Source organism: Prenolepis imparis, unplaced genomic scaffold (assembly GCF_030444845.1).
Source record: "Prenolepis imparis isolate NDT839.2.m4 unplaced genomic scaffold, iyPreImpa1.0 SCAF_6, whole genome shotgun sequence".
Classification (NCBI taxonomy): Eukaryota; Metazoa; Arthropoda; class Insecta; order Hymenoptera; family Formicidae; genus Prenolepis; species Prenolepis imparis.
This window is the reverse complement of record NW_028141164.1, coordinates 18,733,420-18,749,155: the sequence shown is the minus strand read 5'-3', so window position 1 is coordinate 18,749,155 and position 15,736 is coordinate 18,733,420. Positions and strand designations below refer to the sequence as shown.

The window sequence follows — 15,736 nt, the reverse complement described above, 5'->3', positions numbered from 1 at the left end:
GTATTGAAACTGATTTTCTTACATGGGAAAAATACTATCATCTGTGTGGCTACAAAATATAATAAAAATGAAAAAAGAATAACAGTTCATATTAAATATAAAAATCAAATATATATATAAGCTCACGATAAAATACCACAAATTTGCAATTAACAATTTTGAGGTTAATTTGCATTTCTAAATGATTCATCAAAAACTATCAAATATATATAACAAATATTATAAAAAATGTCTTTCATGCAAAAATATCTTTAATATTTTTATGTTTTATAATATAATTTAAAAGAAAAAAAAAAGATTATCTGCGATTACAATCACGTAAACATATGGTGAACACACGCGCGATTACAGCCGGTAGAAAAGAGGCTAGTGCTGCCAAAAATTCCGGATATTAACGTATGGCAAACGCCATATTAGATACGTAATTTCCGGCGCTATTCATATGTATCTGCTAATATATATTAGCTATACATACGCATTCTATGTATATACTCCAAAATTGAGAATATACGAGAAATATAAATACTATATATATATATATATATATACACTCACTACAAAAAAAGCGGTACACTTAAAATTTGGGAAAAAATTATCAAATTTCAAATGACAATAACTTTGTAAATAATAAAGATAGAAAGGTTTATAAAAAACGAAAATGAAGCTTGGAATCTCTACTTTAAGAATCTATTCATTATAATGTTGCGAGATAAATTTATTGAAAATGGCGGATGACAAAACGAGAGCATGCAAAATTGAAAAATAATGGTCCAAGTTCGCCACGGCACATGGCGTGAGTCAAATGTCGTAACTCAATGGGATAAAAAGCATATGATAGTACAGAGTCTCCTCTTTAAAATGCTTTTTTAATCATCTCGATACGATGATTTTTCGCTGAGATATTCAAATTTGATAATTTTTTCCCAAATTTTAAGTGTACCGCTTTTTTTTGGAGTGAGTGTATATACATATATATATATTAGTAGACGCATATGTTCTCAGTATATATACAGGGTGTCCGGTAATAGTCACGCCAACCGTCGTGTGCAGATTCCTGGGATCATTTGGAGACGATTTTTCCTCAGCGAAAATGTCGAGGGAGGTCATTATTTTTTGCATGTTTCCAATTTTTGCCATCATGTATCTTTGTAACTAAGCCTTAAATTAAAATTCTATTAAAGTAAACTCTACCTGAAATTAACTGAAGAATATTTATTATTATTTTATTTCCACAAGGCTTCGTTTGCGAAAAACCCTTTATTTTCAATCGCTTATAACTCGAAAATTATTGGTGCCTCGACATTTTTGCTGAGGAAAAATCGTCTTCAAATGATCCCAGGAATCTGCGCACGACGGTTGGCGTGACTATTACCGGACACCCTGTATATATATATATATATATATATATATATATTAAAAATATCCACATTTAATAAATATATATTTAAAAAATATTTGCAGTTTGGGAAATATATATATTTAAAAATGTTTCTCTTTTTTGCTTGTTTAGACTAAAAACATCAGGGAGATCATTTGCTTGAGCTCCATAATATATAATAATGACGAAAATACTGAACGGACATAACTTATAATACATAATAGTTAATTATTGTAGTCAGTATGTGATTATCATGAGTTAATGAAATAACGTTAATATCTGAGCTCACATTTTTCATCATGTGCATGTAACTTGTGCTCATGATACCTATCATCATAATATGATTACAAGACATACAACACAGTTCGATCTATATCAGAAGATCATGACGTGATGAAATCTGATCATCAGGCATTGCTATCTGGGTACTTACTGATCGCCACGTGCAAGGAAAATGAAATAGTCAACTTTTTCTGCTTGCACTATTTCTTATAATTTTTCTTTATATACTTCACAATCCAGATAGTTGTTTCGAGATATCCAAAACACATGCATAAACATCAACTTTACATTAGCGTACGAAAGAACAAAACAGGACAAAACATGGACAACGGACACAAGTCCTCTTCCGGTCCCAGCAAACACAATTATATCAATGTTATGTAACCGCAATAGAAATTTTTATAACAGATAATATTGCATGAAAGTTACTTATATGTTACTGGTATGTAACTATTTCCCACTTATAGATGTAACATGTAATATAACATGTTATATTATGGTTATATACAAACATCTATTCCTGTTATATAACTGTAAAGTAACTAGTATAATGTATATGTAATTATAATTAATTATATATATGTTATATATATGTGCATATACATATTCTATGTAGGGCGAATTTTTTAATTCATCGATTGATCGTATGAAGCGCAAATGCAGCACAGTGCTTCATTTGCGCTTCATACGATTGATCAATCGATGAAATAAAAAAATTCACCCTACATAGAATATGTATATGCACATATATATAACATATATATAATTAATTATAATTACATATACATTATACTAGTTACTTTAAAATGGGTTTAAATTTAAAAAAAACAGAAATTAGAACTCTAAAATAATGCATCTTTAATACAACTCATTTTCTTGAATATAATTTGTAATATCTAGCATTTTTAATATAATTTTTAAACTCTAGCATTAAAAACAAAAATAAAAGTATCTTAAATAACAAACAATGTTATTTATACTAAAATAAAAAAAAACTTTATCACCGTATTTTGATTCATTTCGCCATTTGTACTCATACATATGCGTGAGAGAGATAATACGTCAATTTTTTCTTTTTATAAGTAATCTTTGATTTCGAGCCTTAATTTTGGTCTTGCAAATTATTGGTTCTATGAAACCTTTGCTTTCCAAAACGGAACCATTTCGCCATAAAATCATCTAATTCTCTTTCCGTTAGTGTATGTTGCTCCAGAATTATTTCTGTAAAAAATATATAAAACAAATAATTATATATATATATGGCTCGTATGTTGCAACGCAAAAATGTATTATAAAAGACTCTAAGTAACGAGCAATTAAATGGTTGTCAAATAATTAAAATACTTATAAATAAATCAATTTCTTTAATCAAACATACTTAAATCTGATATAAACGTTTCGACTTTACTTAGTCTTCTTCAGTATAAATTCAGTGAAAAAACATGTAATCATAATAATTAAATAGTCGATATTAAAGTTGTCACATTACGGTGTATAAAATTCATAGTGAAGGTTAATCAATCGTGTAATAATCCATAATTAAATTGCAATAGAGTAAGAGTCAACGAACAGATAATAGATCTTGACACACATACAAGAGATTGGACAGAGCATAATAGTATGAACATCTCTATATAAAAATTTTGTCTTTTCTCATTTTATGAAACTAATTGCGGACACTTAAGATTTTTATAAAAAGAAAAATTCGTCGTTGTGAAGCGAGAAGTTATCTTTTTTGAGATGTCAATTTAGCAATAGTGTAGTTCCATTAAGCTGTTGATAAAATAAAATCAGAAGACTATTAATACATAAAAACGTTAATTAGTTCTTAATTAAACTTACAGTTATGTCGAAAGATATAAGGACACATATTATAAGCGATGTATAAGACATCATGCCGCTGTCGAACCTCGAGAGTGACTGGTAATGTGTGTCGGTGTGACTTTAATCCAATATGTATGTAAATAAACAATGACAAGCAAACCGGTATTATATTACAAAGCAAAAAACTAACAAAACTATAATTTCGATAATTCGTTAATAACATCAAAATATGCACTATCAAGCAATTCGGTGTCTGTTTTTAAATTAATTCCATTTTTTGCTCTTTAATGTGAATCATCTCTGAAATTAGTCTCTTATGAAAATTATTTTCTATGTCTAATATTTTGACTTTATTCCAATTAAATGTGTGTTGTAAGTTTAAAATGTGTTCAGAGACAACCGAATGTCTCGAGGAATCAAGTTTGATGTTATTCATATGTTCCTTAAGTCTAATGTGCAACTGTCTTTTCGTTTGTCCTACATATGAAGCGTCGCAATTTTTACTGTTAATTTTATATATTACATTGCTGTTAGACCGATGGTTATTTTTATCTTTTTGTGTTTTTATGATCTTGTCAAGTTTATTGAGACAACGGTAATCCACAGCAAATTCTGATTTCTTAATCGACGATGCAACTAGTTCAGATATGTTATTAATATATGGAATTACAGAGTAATTTTTATTAGTTTCATTATTTTTATTTTTGCTTTTTGTATTTATTTTATTATTGATGATAGTTTTAATTCTGCAGTTAATAGTCTCGAATATCAGATGCAAGGGATATCCATTGCTCAACAAAATGTTTATAACTATTTCTATATTCTTTTTGTGGAATTGAGGATGTGACAAGAGCATTGCTCTATCAATTAGATTGTACATAGTCCCTACTTTATGACATGTAGGATGATTCGAGAAGAATGATAGCAGTCTCTCTGAGAATGTCTCCTTTCTATACCAATATATATAAATGGAATTATTGATTATCTTTATTGATAAATCTAAAAATCTTATGCTCCTGTCAACCTCATATTCTATTGTAAACTGTAATCTTTTATAGTAATCATTAAATTGATTTAATATTGTTGTGACTTGGTTCTCGGGCGCGGTTAGTATTATGTCATCGACATATCGATAGTAAAATAATATATTCGTATCAAGTGTATTTAATATTGATTCCTCCAGATCTTGCATTACTAAATCGGCAATTATTGGTGATAAATCGTTCTTGGGAATAGATGTGTGTGTTTTAATGTGATTCTATCTTTTGTTAATGCTGTCAAATGCAAGATCTAAAGGAATATTTGTGAACAACGATATTACATCCAAAGAAACTACAACGTCCGGCACTCCTATATCCTGTTATGCCAGATAGTATGTTGCACAATTCATAACTATTGTTCACATGGCTCTTTGCACGAGGGATACTTGAATATATATATAAAAATATATAATTTAATGTACATATATAATAAACATGCATGTAATAAATATATTGACATAATAACATTGATATAATAAATATCGACATAATTGTACCTTTTATAATATTAACAAGAGTCAATTTTGCTACGCCGAAATTTTGTCGACGTCCTTTCCATGAACATTTCATGGAGCATTCATTTGAAAATAGACGTGACAATACATTCCGTACTGTCTCTTTTGGTGAATGGCCTCCAATTTTTAAAATAAATGTTTTTTGAAATTGATAAATAAGGTAAAAAATTATAAACTAATATATTTAACATATTATAATTACTATATTATTTAATATATTATTTATATATAATTATTATATATTATATATTATTTAATACAGTATTTATATATATGTATATTATTTATTATATTATTTGTTATATTATTTATATTTATATCTTTTTACTTACATATTCTTTTAAAAAGGATTCTTCTTTTAATAATACTTCCAGTGTTTTAATTTCGTCAATGGATTTTACCGGTAATACATTTTTTACACGCTCCGTTGAAGCATTGAATCGCATGTTTGGTGTCAATTTGTTAATGTGCTGCAATATGTCTTTCATTTGCAAATCTAAAGATGCACACATTCTTATTAATGTTTCTGTATTTCCTGTAAATAAATTATTGTGATTTGTATTTCTCTCTCTCTCTCTCTTTTCAACTTTTACATTAATATAATTTATTTACATAAATATCCCACATAGAAATTGACATCCAGTGGATGTCCATTAAACCTCCAAAGCTCCATGGGACATCCATCTCCATGGTGGAAGTCAGATAGATGTCCATTAGAGGTCCATTAAACCGCCATAGCTCTATGGATTTCTACTTCCACGGTGGAAATCGGACAGACGTCCATTAGAGGTCCATTAAACCGCCATAGCTCTATGGATTTCTACTTCCACGGTGGAAATCGGACAGACGTCCATTAGAGGTTCATTAAACCGCCATAGCTCTATGGATTTCTACTTCCACGATGGAAATCGGACAGACGTCCATTAGAGATCCATTAAACTTCCATAGCTATGGAATTCTACTTCCACGGTGGAAATCGGATAGACGTCCATTAGATATCCATTAAACCTCCCTAGCTCTATGGATTTCTACTTCCACGGTGGAAATCGGACAGACGTCCATTAGAGATCCATTAAACCTCCATAGCTCTATGGATTTTTACTTCCACGGTGGAAATCAAATAGACGTCCATTAGAGATCCATTAAATCGCCATAGCTCTATGGATGTTTACTTTCACGGTGGAAATAGGATAGACGTCCATTAGAGGTCCATTAAACCGCCATAGCTCTATGGATTTTTACTTCCACGGTGGAAATCGGACAGACGCCCATTAGAGGTCCATTAAACCGCCATAGCTCTATGGATTTCTACTTCCACGGTGGAAATCGGACAGACGTCCATTAGAGGTCCATTAAACCGCCATAGCTCTATGGATTTTTACTTCCACGGTGGAAATCGGACAGACGTCCATTAGAGGTCCATTAAACCGCCATAGCTCTATGGATTTCTACTTCCACGGTGGAAATCGGACAGACGTCCATTAGAGGTTCATTAAACCGCCATAGCTCTATGGATTTTTACTTCCACGGTGAAAATCGGATAGACGTCCATTAGAGGTCCATTAAACCGCCATAGCTCTATGGATTTTTACTTCCACGGTGGAAATCGGATAGACGTCCATTAGAGATCCATTAAACCGCCACAGCTCTATGGATTTTTACTTCCACGGTGGAAATTCGACAGACGTCCATCAAACATCCATCCCACCTCCATAATAAATATCCTCTACAAATCCCTTATATAGACGTCCATTAGACACTTATTATGGACATATATTAGATTTCCACATAAATAAATAATATTTAAGTAAATAAATAATATCAAAATTAATATTTGTTTTATCATTAATTAAAATTTTAAAAAATTAGAAATAAAAATATAATTTTTTAGCTAATTTTTAGAGCACATTTAAACATTTAAAATATACATTTTGTAATTTAATTTATAATTTAAATAATTTAAATTTTATATAATTATATATATTAATTGTATTAATTATTTTAAATTAATAATCAAAGTTTTTATTAGAATGAAAACTGATAATTCAATAAGAAAAAAATAATAAGCGTTCAATAAAAATCTGATAGATACTTGAAATGGACCTCTATTGGACGTTTTTAAAGATATTCATTAGATATTGCGCAGATCATTAGTAGAGGGTTCACGGAGCATCTGTGGACGATTAATCGACGTTCCGTGGATTATTAATAAAGAGTTCACGGAGCCTCGGTGGATGAGTAATCGACGTTCCGTGGATCATTAATAGAGGGTTCACGGAGCCTCGGTGGACGAGTAATAGACGTTCCGTGGATCATTAATAGAGGGTTCACGGAGCCTCGGTGGACGATTAATTGACGTTCCGTGGATCATTAATAGAGGGTTCACGGAGTCTCGGTGTACGACTAACGGACGTTATGTCGGTGAATAATAGAGGATTTATAGAAGATGGATGGATGAAATATATAATATTGTAAATGAAAATAATATCAAATATTGTAAAATACTTTATATTTATTGAGGATAAAATTACAAAACCACAAATAATTTGATGCTTAAGGTTTCTTGGTTCTTGCCGCGATCATGTTGGATTCTGACGTCAAAAGTGAGAAAATACACGCTGAAAATTTTTGCGTGCTATTTTTATATAAAAAGATATTTTGATAAATCACAACTTCAGATGGCTTTAGCACATTTTTAAAATACTCGGAAAATTATTCTTTTCCCTTTATAATCAATCAACAGCTGTAAAATAACAGTAATAAGAAGCCCAGTTCGTCTGGTCGTTGCACACGCGCAGTCATTCCGCATGACAACGTCTGATGTTTTAATTTTTTTACGGTTGTTGATTAATTGTCAAGGGAAAAAATTGTTTTTGGAGTATTTTAAAAGTGTGCTAAAACCATCTGAAGTTGTGTTTCATCAAAATATCTTTTTATCTAAAAATGGCACGCAAAAATTTTCAGCGCGTATTTTCTCGTATCTAACATAATCTAACATGGTCGCGGCGAGGACCATGGAGCCTTAAAAGACAAGTATTCTTTTATAATTTGTAACTGATGATAATAACATATACATACACACATATATATATATATATATATATATATAGGTTGTTTACATGGATATCTGAAACATATATTTGAAATCTGTTAATATATTGGGTGCATCCAGAAGCACGACCGCTCACTGAGCGCTCAGTAAGCGGTCGTGCTTCTGGATGCACCCACTGTATCATCAAAATGGCTCAGACACGATGAACGGAATAAGGAACAGTGAATTGTGTAATCAATATATTGAATAAAGAGCGAGCGTTTCTTATTCTATGTTTCTTATTCTACACGCATTGAACTGTTCCTTATTCCGTTCATTGTGTCTGGCTCTTAATTCTATAGTACATATCAATGTTTGCGCCAAAAGTCCATCCTACATTAGTCGCAGTCGTAAGAATCGTAAGAAATTGACGAATCACAGTCTATTATTCTTCGATCGCAAGGAGAATAATAGACTGTGATTCGTCAATTTCTTACCATTTTTGCGACTGCCATTAATGTAGAATGAGCTAAATGCGCACAATGAGATTTTACGTCCTAGATCGCAAGCGATCCAGTAAATTACTAGAATTGCAGTACGCTGAATTTTATAATTTATTAGAGCGCATCTAGCACGAAAGATCGCATCCAGAAAATTGATGACAATAAGTAATGTCTAAAACGGAATTAATCTATAGGCTTGTTAAAATGGCCATTAAAGCTTAATTTAAATGATATAGAGCGAATGTTAAAGGTAAGTGCATTCATTTATATAAAATATATCAAAATGATATATATAGTCTTCCTATATAGTAAGTGTAAAGTTAGCATATTGATAAAGAACTGTGTGATAAAGAGACATTATTGTACATTTTTTTTTCTTTTCCTCCAAGTAATTAACGTTGATTGAAAAAAAGAGGAGTTACGTGTAATCTTCTCTCAACATATACACATATACTCTTTTTCTTAAATCGAACATTGATTACTTGGTGGAAAAAAAGAAGAATATATAAATATACCTTTTTTATCGCACAGTTTCTCTATCAATTATACTTAACTTATTGACACTGGAGCTGGAACGCTCAGGTTAGATTAGATAGATCTCTTATTAAAATATATTTCTAAATATGTACTTTTAATTACTTATACATACTTTTAATTTCTATTATATTTAAATATTATTTGACGTTATTTTCAATATTTTGTAAGTAAATTTTTTTTTTAAGATTGCCTCAGACTGGCGCGATATAAGTTATTGGAAACTTTATATATTAGCGCATTTCATCATTGGCAATACAAGAAAAGCTGAAAATAAAGCTACACGTAAAGCAGTAAAATATAGTATGTAAGTATGTCAAAAGTAATTATATATGTTATATGAGGAACTAATTATACGTAGATAGTTGAACGCGACTTACCAGTAAAACCTTACATATATAATAATAATAATAATGGTTAATATATACCTCTTCCATACCTTTTGATATTGTCCATACCTTTTGATATTATCCATACCTTTTAATATCTTTCCATTCTGATACCTTATTTCCTCATTGTTATTCACCAAATTAATCCACAGAACCATTGTCTTCACCTTGTGCTTTTCGTTTCTCCTCATTTTGATGTCTCGCTTTTGAATGTCGGAACCACTCCATAATCCTCCGCTGAATTTTGCCATGGTCGGTATCTCGGACATTCTGAAGTACGCAGCCTAAAAACATTTTTTACGTTTATTTTTTTTTTTATATAAATACAGTGCGTCGTATTTCATTGAATAATAACTTCTTATATAATGTAAAAATTAGAAATGATATTTAGTTAAATTTTTATAATAAGATTGAAAAAAAACGATAACTTGTTATATCTCGAGAATTGGCATTAAATTTATTAGAAGTTTTGTAAATTTGAAACAGTTAATAATCACAAATATATATATTTTCATAGGAGTACATATTAAATAATGTATATATATTAAAATGACTACTTTCTTAATCTATTCTAATCTTTGTCAATATGTATATTTAAAAACATTTCTTAATGATTACTAAAGTTTTTGCGTATAAATACTTCTATGTAGTACTTACTAAAAATCACTTTCATTATTTCCAATTTACGTAGTGGTTCCTTTCCGCATCGACCCTCCCAATTATAATTCTCTGCCAATTTATTTGAAAATATTTTATATAATGCCCTCTTTACAGCATCAGTGACGTTGGTTCCTCCGATAGATTTGATGTATGCGCGCTGTAAATTGGTAAAGTATTTAATGTTATAATTTTTTATATTGAATATAAAAGTAATATATATTTTTCGCGAATCATCATCTTTGAAATTATATTTCTGTTATTAAAAACCTTAGCAATTTTTAATTTCTTAAACGAAAAAAAAGAAAAATTTTTTACTTTATTATTTTAAGTGAAATTATTCACATGCATAAAATGAAACAGTATAAAAAAAGTATTTGTGGTTTTCATTGCGAAATGTTTGCTTAAAATTGATTATACATATTGATATACTCATATACTTGATAATAATTGCGAAATACACACACACACACCACATCAATTATCAAAATATTATTTTACATGACAATAAGTTGGGTATTTTACATGACTATCTTTTTTCTTTGCTAAAATCCTTATATTATATTTAATACTAAAATGTAAAATTATATGTGTTAACTTACTATCGCAGCATTATGTTGAGAATCACGATGTTTCAAGATCTCCTCCACCTCCATTAATTGCTCTTTCCAACGGAAATTTGGTCTCAACGTCTTCAAAAGAAATCTCCGTGTTCTTGTTCGCTTCTGTTTCCATATTTGTCTTTTTAACTAAAATATCTAATAAGGAAAGTGCTTGCCTCATGTCATATTTTATGATCGCTATTTCTCTCGTTAATCTTTTCAAATAATCCACTGTAAATATAAATAGCATTATTTAATAAACAAATAAAATACATGCGTCGTATATGAATAACTTTATCATAACTTTAACATAAAAGTTTAAACATTATTACACGTTGCTTTGTAAAAAAAAAAAAAAATGGAAATATTTTCATTTCGGTATAAAATTTTGCTTTTTATCCAAAATAAGATAAAAAATTCTTGAACATTTTAAAATAATAATTTTTTTATTAACAAGTACTATATGTATATATTATAAAAGTGTTAATAATGATAATAAGTTCGAAATTAAAAAATTTTTTAATTTGAAGAGTAAATAAAAGATTTATTATTTCTATTATTTATAAATATAGATAATATTTTTACGTATAAGTAAAGATTTCAGAAATAGTGAATTGCAGTCGTAAAATTTTCATGTTATTATATGTTTAAAATAGACTTATATAATTTTTTTTAACACAAATTATTTTTATTACACAAAATGTATTATATCTAATGAACATTTACTTACCAATTGCATCTTGTGAAGATTGATGACTTAAATTATCATCTATTTTCTCTCTTTGTTGTGTCTCTTTACAGCTTCGACTAATTTCTTCTATTTTATCCACGTGCCGATTTGGTATATTCTCTTCATTTTCCTCTTCTCTTACGTATACAACACTGTTGTGCGTTTTTTCACTTCTTGCGTTCGAAATATTATGATTATCCACATCTACGTACAAAGAAAATATATTTTATTTAGTAATTGAAATGAAAATTATTAGAATAAAAAAATGGAGAATTTGACAAATTATGTTCAAAGACATGATAAAGATTTTTAAAAATAAATTCTATGTATGTTTTTGGTCATAAAAGTTTTATGGAAAAAAAAACAAAATTACTAATTAATATATATAGAAAATATTGCGCGCGCGCGCGCACACATGCATTACTAACTGTGCACGTATGTGTGTGCAAAATGTATAATAAAAGATAAACGATAGATCAGTTTACATATATTTTGCGAAATATTGTTGATAGATATTTTAATTTATTAATATTTTTATATTATTAATGTTATATTTATATTGGGTATATATTTATATATTTTTATTTTTTAATATTGTGTCGATATTAGATAATTGATATTAATATTAATATCTAAAAGTTATGTACAACTTTTTAAATTTACGTTTACAATAAATAAATATGAAATATGGACCAACATATATAATTATGCAATAATTATATTATTACAAAGAGATATAACGAATATATACCTTGCGAAAATGATTGAGAGTTCGAATTTGAGGCCTTTTGTTTTGTTTTCTTTGATTCGCTGTTTCTTTTCGCAGATTTCCCAGAATATGTAAGGGATGAACTTTCATTTGTATCGTGCAATCGCTGACCTTTTAATACAAAATAAAACAATGAATGTAAAAAATGTAAAATTCGTCTATGTATCATAAATAGATATAATAGATTTGTTTGTGTACTTACGTTTTGGAGGAGAGGGAGGAGATGGTAAATTTACGTCTGTGTCTGATTCATCTTCACTTTCAGACGAGGATAAAACTCTTTTCGCTGTAATTCTTCTATTAGCAATCGCTTCCTTGTCGGTATCCAAGTCTGACGTATAGGTTGCCTTTTTTGCTTTTTCATCGGCCTTTTGAAAGGACGCTGTAAATATTTTAAATATTAGCAAATATTATTACGAAAAAGAAAAAGAAAATTAAAAAGGATTTTATACTTACGATACTCGCCAAAAATTCGTTGAATTTTAACAGAAGACCAATCAGAAGTTGGCGTTTCCTGTTTTTCAATCGCCTTCCGAATTCTTGAATCTGTCTTATAATGTAAAGGATATTTGCACAAATCCTCACTCTGTTGCCACATTTTCGGTATTACTTGGATACCGTCAGAGAATTCCGCGACAATAAATCCTTGATTCGACATTTTTCTGAAATTCTGAAATTTATTTTTAGTGCAGTGTTATAAATACCCCCCCCCCCCACCCCACCCCCCCACACACACACGCAAGCACGTATACGCACACGCACACGCACAAGATATCTGTTCATATATTTGCACAAGAAATCTATTTTGATATCTTTTATTATGTATGTACATATAAAATATTTTCTTAGAAAAGTTTACGAAGCGTAATTATATATATAACAAATTATAAATGTGCGGTGCTTATTAGCGGTATTATTGCAAAAATTCTTTCATTATCCTTTTCTGCGTATGGTAATTTTATAAATTTGTGATTAATTTTATGCAAAGGCCAAACTTGAAAATCAGATAATTTACTGACTTTAAATATACCCAAATGGACAGAATTGCATGGATAATGATAAAGTTCCTCAACAACTTTAAATTTACGACCTATTGCAACGTAATTGCCTTCACGCGATGTAGCGATATTTTCTAAACAGACGATATCATTTTCTATGAGACAACAATTATCAGCAGAAGATTTAATTGAAATAATAAAATGAGGAAATTCAATCTTTGAAAATTGTGGACTAAAGCAACCCGATATCAATGGTCCTTTTTCGTGTGGAGCTTTTACATTAATTTTTGGAACATTTATATTGTCAGAATTTATTTTACAAAAACTCATCTCGGCATAACGATTGCTAATTTGCTGTAATGGTTTATCCGATTTTCTTAAAATTGATTTCAATTCTTTCATGAAATTTTCAAACGGAAAAGCACTAAAAGTATCTAATGGTCCAAATTGTCTTACGCATTCAGTTATATGTAAAAGACCGTGAATATTATGGGATGCAAATTCAGGTCCGTAAATTTTAATAAAGCATTCAATAAAATGTTTCATTAATTTATCCGCATATTCAATAAATTCGACTGTATTTTTCTGACATAAAATGCGAACAGCAACGTGCAAAGTGAGGAAATTGGAGAAGATATCAGAATTCAATTCTTTTTTTAATATAACAGGACCGGTATATAACAGAAATTGTCTCAATTCGGTTGCTTTCCACTGTGCAATATCTTCTATTTCTCGTGGCCTTCTTGCAAATTCTTTAGGAATAAAATGTCTAATGTTAAGAAGAGATTTGGAAATATTTTTTATTTTACACGAGGTTAAATATCTAGTTTTAAGTGGCCCACTTATCCATAATTTTATTAACTTTTTAACAACGCCAATACATATCATATGCATGTAATCTAATGGTATATGAGATACAATGCCAAAATTTGAAATATTTAATAAAATAGAATGACCAAGATGGTGTTCTTCTTGAATTTGATTAGAAAAGCTATCGTCTGTTCTCATTTGATAATCAAAATTAGGAAAACAAACTCTATTAGCGATAAAATCGCCTTCAATTGTACATTTTGAGCAACTGAAATAACCCGTATGTCCCTTAGTAAGGGTAATGAAAGATTTTGCAGGGGCATCACATATGATAGAGTGTATTAATACTGAAAATGTTGTCTCGTTATAAGTTACCCCTTTATTAATTAAATTATTGATATCATTTACAAACGGTTGTAGGAATTCATTCGCATCCGCTGGTTTAGTTTTACCGAAATAACAACCGATAAGAATTACTTTCTCGTGCGGCATAATTCGACCTAAAATGGGCCACAATTGATTTGAGTTTGATCGCGATATGGGTAGACCATCGATACCAATTTGAATCTGAATAGGAGATGAAACCGGCGTATTCTTGCTTCTAGATAAGAATCGGAGAATGCCATATTCAATACCAAAATGACAATATTGTCCGGGAAACATTTCAGTAATAACGGAAGATTGTGGTGTACGTAATAATGTTTTAGCACATTTTGGAAAATTGGAAAAAATTGGATGTACTGTTTTCAAACCGGACAATAAGTGCGACAAAGCTACATGAGAAATACGATGCGTGATAGCCCATTGTACTAAAAATGTCTTAAAATCATCATTTTCTTTCTCTGAATTATTAATATCCTCTCTTATATTGTCCTTTATTATTATATTATCTTCTGGATGTAAAGATACATTATTTTTTTAAAAATCAGATGCGGAAATATTCGTTAAATCGGAACATGGTAAATTTATTGCTTCATCTTGTTTCTCAATTTCGAAAATAACACGATTAAAATTGACACTCTTGTCATGATGATCATTATCCGAGACAGAATTATTTAAAATTACGCACGAATTGGTTCTAGGTTCATTAAATAGGGCAAATAATTCGTCACTCTCTTCTCGAATTAATTTCCGGCGATATCTTGTTGAAATATCTTGTTGAAATAATTTACGCTTTGGCATGGTCGATTGTCAGTTATTTTAACGTAACTAATATATCTATGTAAAAATCTATGCAAATATATACTATATTTAAAATAAAAACTATGGAATAAAGATTAAAACTACTTATACTTGCATTTCTCGATACTTCTCTCGTTCAATAATATCTAAAATTGTCCAATAACGCTCTCATCAATTAGAAACTCTTCGTGGCTGATCACAGGAACAAAAGCTTCAGTAGGCAGGAACAGAATTCTCGATTGCTAGAAAAAAATTGCAATAAAATATATAAATCATAAAATATATACAATAATTAATAAAAGTAAAAAGCATACCGACATGTGCTAACATATCTGGAAAAATTCGTACATGGCGCATATATATCTCGAAACCTTTGGTTCTACATTCTTTATAAAAAATTAAATATTAGAAATTATTCATATATATTCTCTCGTCTAGACGCCCTAAGGACGTTTGTATATGTTCTAGTACTCTGCGTTGATACCACTGCTT

At 29.6% G+C, this 15,736-nt stretch overlaps 2 protein-coding genes across 2 annotated transcripts in view; one reads left to right on the top strand and one right to left on the bottom strand.

Moving 5' to 3' along the window:
• Positions 1-9,498: 9,498 nt before the first annotated feature.
• LOC145937906 (uncharacterized) lies at positions 9,499-15,540 on the bottom strand. Its single transcript, XM_083041262.1, has 9 exons — positions 15,350-15,540; positions 12,711-12,924; positions 12,457-12,636; positions 12,237-12,365; positions 11,486-11,689; positions 10,904-10,986; positions 10,756-10,845; positions 10,154-10,313; positions 9,499-9,780 (listed from the first exon to the last, which is right to left on the bottom strand). The coding sequence occupies exons 2-9, from the start codon at positions 12,910-12,912 to the stop codon at positions 9,638-9,640; spliced, it is 1,191 nt and encodes a 396-aa protein (XP_082897388.1). The 5' UTR covers positions 12,913-12,924; positions 15,350-15,540; the 3' UTR covers positions 9,499-9,637.
• Positions 13,289-15,736, top strand: part of LOC145937905 (uncharacterized) — a 21,198-nt gene continuing 18,750 nt past the window's right edge. The window contains exon 1 of the mRNA XM_083041260.1: positions 13,289-13,354. Within this exon, the coding sequence (XP_082897386.1) occupies positions 13,289-13,354 (66 nt within the window). The remainder of the gene's footprint in view (positions 13,355-15,736) is intronic.

Coding starts and splice junctions, on each gene's coding strand:
- LOC145937906 (XM_083041262.1), bottom strand. CDS start 12,912: ATGTCGAATCAAGGATTTATTGTCGCGGAATTCTCTGACGGTATCCAA. Junction 12,366..12,456: donor TCCTCCCTCTCCTCCAAAAC/GTAAGTACACAA, acceptor TTGTATTAAAAG/GTCAGCGATTGCACGATACA. Junction 11,690..12,236: donor CTCTCAATCATTTTCGCAAG/GTATATATTCGT, acceptor CTTTGTACGTAG/ATGTGGATAATCATAATATT.